The sequence below is a fragment of the Homalodisca vitripennis genome, chromosome 4, assembly GCF_021130785.1.
Source record: "Homalodisca vitripennis isolate AUS2020 chromosome 4, UT_GWSS_2.1, whole genome shotgun sequence".
NCBI classification, from domain to species: domain Eukaryota; kingdom Metazoa; phylum Arthropoda; class Insecta; order Hemiptera; family Cicadellidae; genus Homalodisca; species Homalodisca vitripennis.
The window spans coordinates 132,234,101-132,241,291 of record NC_060210.1 but is presented as its reverse complement, the minus strand read 5'-3'; the positions used below and the strand labels follow the sequence as shown (position 1 = coordinate 132,241,291).

Here is a 7,191-nt window from a genome sequence, read left to right as displayed (position 1 = left end):
TTCACCCCTTAATCTACCTTGCCGAAACTTTGGGAAGATCTTATAAACACTAACAAACATGGTGAGCTGAAATCTTTCGCTAGACATAACTCGTTGATGAAGCATTTCCGAACCCTTGTTTATATAAGCTTTTTTCACCGTTTTTACAAGTAGTATGAACTTCCATAGTTTCTGCATATCTTTGTGAATCACACTGTATTACTTTAAGAAAAATATCGAACACATAGGATTATGCAGCAATTAATTGTAAATAACATAAGTGTAATTGTATGAAAAGGCAATATATATATTTATAAACACAAATTTTCTTCTACATCTCTTATTTCACTATAACAATTTTTTCCTTTTCTTTCTCTTAGCCTTTGAAAATAGAAAACTGGAGGCAAGATATTTTCCTTGTATCATATAGTATTTTACAAGATTCCGTAAAGAAAGATCTCTTTTTAAACAAAAAGTTCTCTGAACCCTCATACAATGACACTAGGAAATAATATAAAATCTGTTAGGATAACATATTTATAACTTTTATTTTGCAATAGAAAACGAGAAACATTCAGTACATTTTACAATAACAAAATATTTTTAACTATCTATCAAAAATAACAAACATAACCATTTTTAGAGAGAAAAGTCACTGGCAATTTTCAATAACTAGTAGGAAATATAATGCATTGTATAAAGTTAAATATAATTTTTGTTACTTCACAGTAAATTAGTGTCAGTAAACTATCTCTAATTTTCTCATATACAATTTATAACAAAAAAATATATAAAATGAAAAGTCAACTAACAGAGATTACTTACTCTATGACATTTATCTCACTTTAATAATGCCTTTTGAACATACATGATCTACACAAACAATTCCATGTGTTATTATTCAACATTGTACTTAATATTCCATTGCTTACAGGTTTGATCAATTTTATTGTTTGGCATTGACAATTGTTACAAAGTCAGGTTTCAGCGAAGCTCCACCGACCAAGAATCCATCAATGTCACCCTCCTTGCCTAGTTCCTTGGCATTACCAGCTGTCACTGAGCCTCCATAAATGATCCTTGTTTCTTGTGCAACTTTCTCTGACACTTTGCTCTTTAACCATTCTCGCAGCTTCTGGTGCACTTCTTGTGCCTAAAACAAATTTATATTTAAAAAAGGCTAAATTAATATTTTAATAAGATTATATAAAATCTAAAAGTAGTATCTTATCATAGTGTGTCTGTGTGTCTTTAGGGGAACCCAGTGGTCAGTCTGTGGCGTCGAACTAAGGGTTTAGTTAAAGATACAGTGGGAATTATCTGTGACCATTGCACTTTTTATCAGTAACATCAACCTTGTACGGTACAGACTCTTCTCCTTATTCTGTTTGATAAGATCCTCACCAGTGGCCCATGAGGATGCACGGATTAAGACTAAAAGGGGATCAGCCTCTCCTTTAAAAATCTATAAAATAAGCTACTTTGGCACATGATTTGCGGGCTGAAGGCAAGTATGAAAATAGCACTTCTGGACAAGTAAGGAACAATATTTATCATCGTACTGCAAATAGTGATTTTTAGAGAATAAATCGTTATAGAGAATTTCATTAAAAAAATTAATGTTAATTTGCTTAACCCTTCCCACGCCGTAGATGGATACATCAGAATGGCATACTTAGACCAAAATGCCAAATACAGTTATATCGCGTTTGCAAAGAAAGTAATAAACGACCTTCACTCAGTGGCAAGGAGACGGGAGTGCTCTTTTTGTCATAAACATATAGTATTTAAAAATTACTTTGTTTGTGAGTTTAGTGTACTGGGCCATCATGCATGATAATTAGCTGCTATATGTTAGTTTATTTGTGCTATGTGAGTCAGTTTAGAACTAATTTAAAATGATAAAATGAATTTATTAACCTAAATGACAATAAAACCTGTTGTAAATTTAAATAAATATTTGAATAGTTAGACGTTAAGAATTATTATACAGTGTATAATAATTTATTCAGACTTTGTTATCTTACTTATATGTAGTGATAGACTTTCATGTATGTAATCACAATATTTGTTTATTGTGTATCTAATTATTAACAATTAACACTTACAATAGAGATATATTAACCCTTTGAGTACCGTAGCTATTGTACTATGTTAACCCCTTAAATTGCCGGCCTGATTTTCTACATTTGCTTTTCAAAAAAATCTATTTAACAGATTTTCCTAATTTTTGTTTTGTTTTTTGGCAATAAAATCAAGAATATAATACATATTTTTTGTTATTTAAAATACAAATTATTTTTACTATGGTTAGTACAACATTGTTAAAAAATGTTTTGTTAACTTTTGAGTTAATTCAAAATGGTTTGTATGTATTAGTTTTTTACTGCATTGAATATGCCGATGTCGCAGCTCTCAAATGGTTAAATAACTGGCCTAATTTTTCAATTACAGACTGCACCAGTATAAGTAGTCTATATCAGCTGTTCCTTATAAGGTTTTAATCTGTGTTTGCTTTAGCATAAACAAATTCATTGACATGGAGTACATATACTTTTATTAAAGCCTGTTTAAAATTGGTTATGGACACAAACAACTTCTCACTGAATATTCTTTAGAGAAGGAGCTGAATGATGGTATCTAAGATCGTGAGCACGTTACATATTATGCTGTTTAGTGGCGGATTTATCAATAGGACCAAACCTGCAGGCCCAAAGGAGCTGTAAATACAAGAGGTTTTATTGCTATTATCATAAATGCACAAATAATTTTCTCACCTTTTGGTTATTCAAAATATAAAGTATTTTCTTTTAAGGTGCTTTGAACTCAACAAAAATATATAGAAATCTATATTATGAATTTATTCTTATTGTCACAAGTGGTGGAACAATTTTCATAAGAATTAAAAATAAGTTTTCACAGGAAAGTCCACAAAATTTGTTGGGATCCTTAGGGGTTCATGGAAGTAGAACTGCCACTGTGCAATATGTAGTTATATAACTACATAAAACACACTGTTGTACCAGAACAAAGACTATGTTTCTAAGTACGAACATTAAGTACAGATCACACTTCCAAATACCTGTTGAGGTGTTGCAGTCTTTCCAGTGCCAATGGCCCACACAGGTTCATAAGCCAGGACAACTTTGGACCAGTCTTTGATCTTATCTGCGATGGCCTGTGTCTGTCGGAAAACCACAGCCTCTGTCTGACCAGCCTCTCTCTCTTCTAGCTTCTCACCAATGCAAGCAATCACGGACAGACCCTGATCCAAGGCATGGGCCACTTTATCTGCTACTAACTGCAACACATATTCTCAAATAAAACAACTAGTTTCATTCATAAAATTTTGTTTTAAAATTGTAAAATATAAATAGTATGAAGCCATGTTAAAAGGTACATTATATGTATTTTTGTACCTGAATATTTTTGTTTGATCAACTAATGGTTTCTCAAGTTAAGTAATGTCATAACATTGGGGGAGGGGTGGGACTTTGTTTCTCTTTGTAATGACCTCAACCACACAATTTTTAGAAACAATGACTTTGGCAAAACTGTGTAATCAATTTTGTATCAGCTTTCAAATGTGTATTGGGACACAAGTTATCGTAGTGGGATAGTTTTATATCTTCAATAATTTTAAGAACTGAATTTTAAATATTGTACATGACTGAATGTTATTTTCTCAAAATACATTTCTTATACCTTTTAGAATTGAGTTTTATTTTAGGCTATATATATATAGGAAACAAAAAAACTCAAAATATCCGGTGCATTAGTTTAGTATTATTTAAAATTCTATACCCAGCTATTCATAATGATATCCAGCCTATCCCATGGCTACATTAGGCCAGAGATGATAGGTTATATTGTACAAAGCCTGACCCTCTGATCTCACTATGAACAATTATTCTAGTAAAACTTCTGTTTTATAGTTTTTCTATTGGCCAAACTGTCTTATTCTTATATTATACTGGACAATTATTCTCATATGTAACCTCCCAAGAGTTTGAAAGGTATGAAAGAGATCTGGACCTTCCAGGCCCGGGGGGACAGGGGGATGTGTCCCCCTGCGCCCTCGCCTTAAAGGTAAACCGGCGCCCTCTTGAAACTAGACGAAAAAGCCAAAAATCATTCGAGAAAAGAGCTAAAAAGGAAAAGGAAACAGGAGAGAAGAAAAAGGTAGTCGGAAGAGGTAGCCACGTGACATTTCTCAGCAATACAACATTGATTAAAATTGTTAAAATTCTTTGTGATGAAATTGTAAGTAATATATCAGCTCAAGTGAAGGAAGCGGTAAACTTCTCCATTTTAATGGACACTACAATAGACATATCAGGAAATGATCAATGTTCATACGTTGTTCGGTTCGTAAACGGAGGCCAAGTGCAGGAAAGACTGATAGCTTTACAATGTGTATCATCAACTAATGCCGATGCTCTGATGGATTCTTTAGAAAATACATTGAAAAATGTCGGAATCCCAGTGGAAAATTGTATAGCTAATGCTTTTGATGGGGCGTCAAATATAAGTGGAGCCTATGCAGGCTTAACTGCGAAATTGTCAGAGAGAATTCCGAAACATATACACACTTGATGCTACGCTCATGTTTTAAACCTAGTTCTTACTGATACAGCACAAATACTTCCTTCAACGATCACATTTTTTGGTTTGCTCCAAGAGGCACAAGTATTTTTAAAGGAATCATTAAAGAGACAACAGTTTTATTCAGCAGAAAATCCTGTTTTTAAACTCGGCGCTATTGGTGCTACACGTTGGCGGAGTAAGAGTGATGCTACCACTAAGATATTTGGCAGGATTGATAATTGGACAACAAGCACCCCACTTGACCCTTCACATCAAGCCAAACATGTATTCCATGAACTGACCGTAGCGTTACAAAAGATTTCCTTGTCCCCTGAATTTAACACTACAGTCAGGAGTAGTGCAACAGGACTTCTTAGTAAGTTTCTAGAGTTTGAAACCATAGTTATTGCAATGACCTTCCTGCAAATATTTAAAGTTACTACACCGTTATCAGACTACCTCCAAACGAAGAATCTTGACTTTGCTCAAGCCTGGAGGCTAATAGAGTCAGCAACTGAAAGACCTGCGAAATAGGTTTTATGAAACTCTAGAAGCAGCACACACATTCGTTAGGAAATTCAATGAGAAGATTGAGGCGTCCTCAGAATTTGAGGATCTGAAATATTTTATGATGGAAACTACATTCAAAAAGTCAAGGTCAAGGATAGTAAAAAAAATGGCCGGTGAAAAATGTAGTGATGAAAGTGTTGCCTCTTCTCCTGAAGATACTTCTTTCAGGATAACTGTCTATAACTGTGTTGTAGACACTATAATACAAACGATGGAAACTCGTTTGATTTAAAATGAGTTAAAATGTTGTTTAAAATGTAACATGTAAGCCTTGCCGAATTGCTGACTGAGCGGGTCTACACATTTGTGCAGTGGCAGTGGGCGATTCTATAACGCAGTCGTGTTGGGGGAGGGTAGGAAAGAGGAGATGCTTGAAAACATAAACAACTTAATTAGTTCAAAGTGTTTGCAACTAACTACCATTTATTTCTTTTCCTTTTTCGAGGTATATACGTTAAATTTATTGATTTCATTCTTATTTTTTAAATTAATAATGCACAAAAATAAGCAATGTTCGTTCATTACAATTTGTAAGTGTCAAATAAGGTAAAAAAACGCAGATTTAAGTGGTTTATTAAATTTTTTTGTATCTTTGATTTGTGTGCATTATTTGTAATATTTTTACAATGAACAGGTCTTTGCTAAAGTGTAAATTTTCTTCGTTACTGCTTGAAGAAAAATGTGCTTGATGTAGCTTAAAAACACGTTTTTAGGTGTTTATTTTTTCAAAAATTCCCGGGGGGACCCCCCGCCAACCTGGGGGGTTTTCCATACCCCCCAGACCACCCGGTGTCCCAGTTGGTTGGCGCCCTCACCACCCCTGTCCACCGCCCTTTCGACGTACCCAGCACGGGCCTGGAACCTTCAGAAAATTTTGAAAAAAATAGGTCCTGAAACCGTGTTTTTATGCAATTCTAATGTGCAAGGGAAAGTTTTCCGTACAAACCAATAGTGCTTATTTTTCAAAGAGAGGTACCGGAACATCCACTACGTAACCTAATATGAAATTTTTGAAGAAAATCACACGTTAAGTGGCTATTTTATTTTCTACATATCAGAAAACAACAGGAAATAAATTGTAGATAAAAAAGAGGTATACCAAGCTCACCTTTACAACTATAACATAACTGTTAACAATGATAGATTACTAAAATATCCTCTTTACTCACCTCGTCAGACTCTCCAAAAATGTTTCTTCTCTCAGAATGACCAAGAATCACCCAGTTTACACCTACATCCTTGATCATTGCAGGGCTTATTTCTCCTACAAAACAGTTTTGTATTAAAATCTAATGTACATGTTCATAAAATCATGAGCTAACTAAGAACACAGTAAGTTTGCCGTTGATGGTTGTTTTTCTCTTTGCAAATTTCTTAACGGCTCCTGTCAAATTAACTCACCATCTATTTTTGTGCTGAAAAATTTCTACTGAAACCCTTACCTTGTATGTAACATCAATTTTAGTTATGATTTTGACAAATGCCCAATCTTAATATTGGAGAAACTGTGAACTAGATATCAATATCAAGTTCATGTTACATAAATTAGCACTGGATCCTTCCTTTCAATGGGATGTTTTAAAACGAGTAAAAAACATTTCAGAAATTGGTTCAGGGTATCAAAACAAAAAAATAATTTTTTTAACACATTTTCAAAAACCTTGTTTTCTTTCTGTTTTTTAATATAAAATATTGTTATTTGAACACAGTTTGAGTTGAATCAAAATGTAATACACGTCATTAGCTCAGTTACCTGTAATTTTATGAAACAGAAACATTTTCCTTCTGACAGTTTCAATTAAAATATTGCAACTGTTTAAAATCTTAAAATTTTGCATTTTTGCAAAAATTATTAAATACTTAAAAATATAAAAATGTGGAAAGAAATATTTTTGGTCACACTTAGGATAAATTTAAAGCTGTAAAAATTACCAAAAAGTCTTCAATTTTGAATCAAATCCTCTGTACTGAAAAATATTTTATGTTCTCGAGCAATACACAAGTTCACTACTCGTACAGTTTAAATATCTTTAGTCTTAGTAGGAAAAATCTTCA

General features: G+C 33.2%; 1 protein-coding gene across 2 annotated transcripts in view; it reads right to left on the bottom strand.

The window, feature by feature from the left end:
- Positions 1-502: 502 nt before the first annotated feature.
- The window catches only part of LOC124360182 (triosephosphate isomerase), a 17,097-nt gene continuing 10,408 nt past the window's right edge, over positions 503-7,191 (bottom strand). For both annotated transcript variants that reach the window (XM_046813567.1, XM_046813568.1), the window contains 3 exons: positions 6,306-6,400; positions 3,062-3,280; positions 503-1,132 (listed from right to left, as the gene is read on the bottom strand). In XM_046813567.1, the coding sequence (XP_046669523.1) occupies positions 926-1,132; positions 3,062-3,280; positions 6,306-6,400 (521 nt within the window). In that variant the 3' untranslated portion in view covers positions 503-925. The remainder of the gene's footprint in view (positions 1,133-3,061; positions 3,281-6,305; positions 6,401-7,191) is intronic.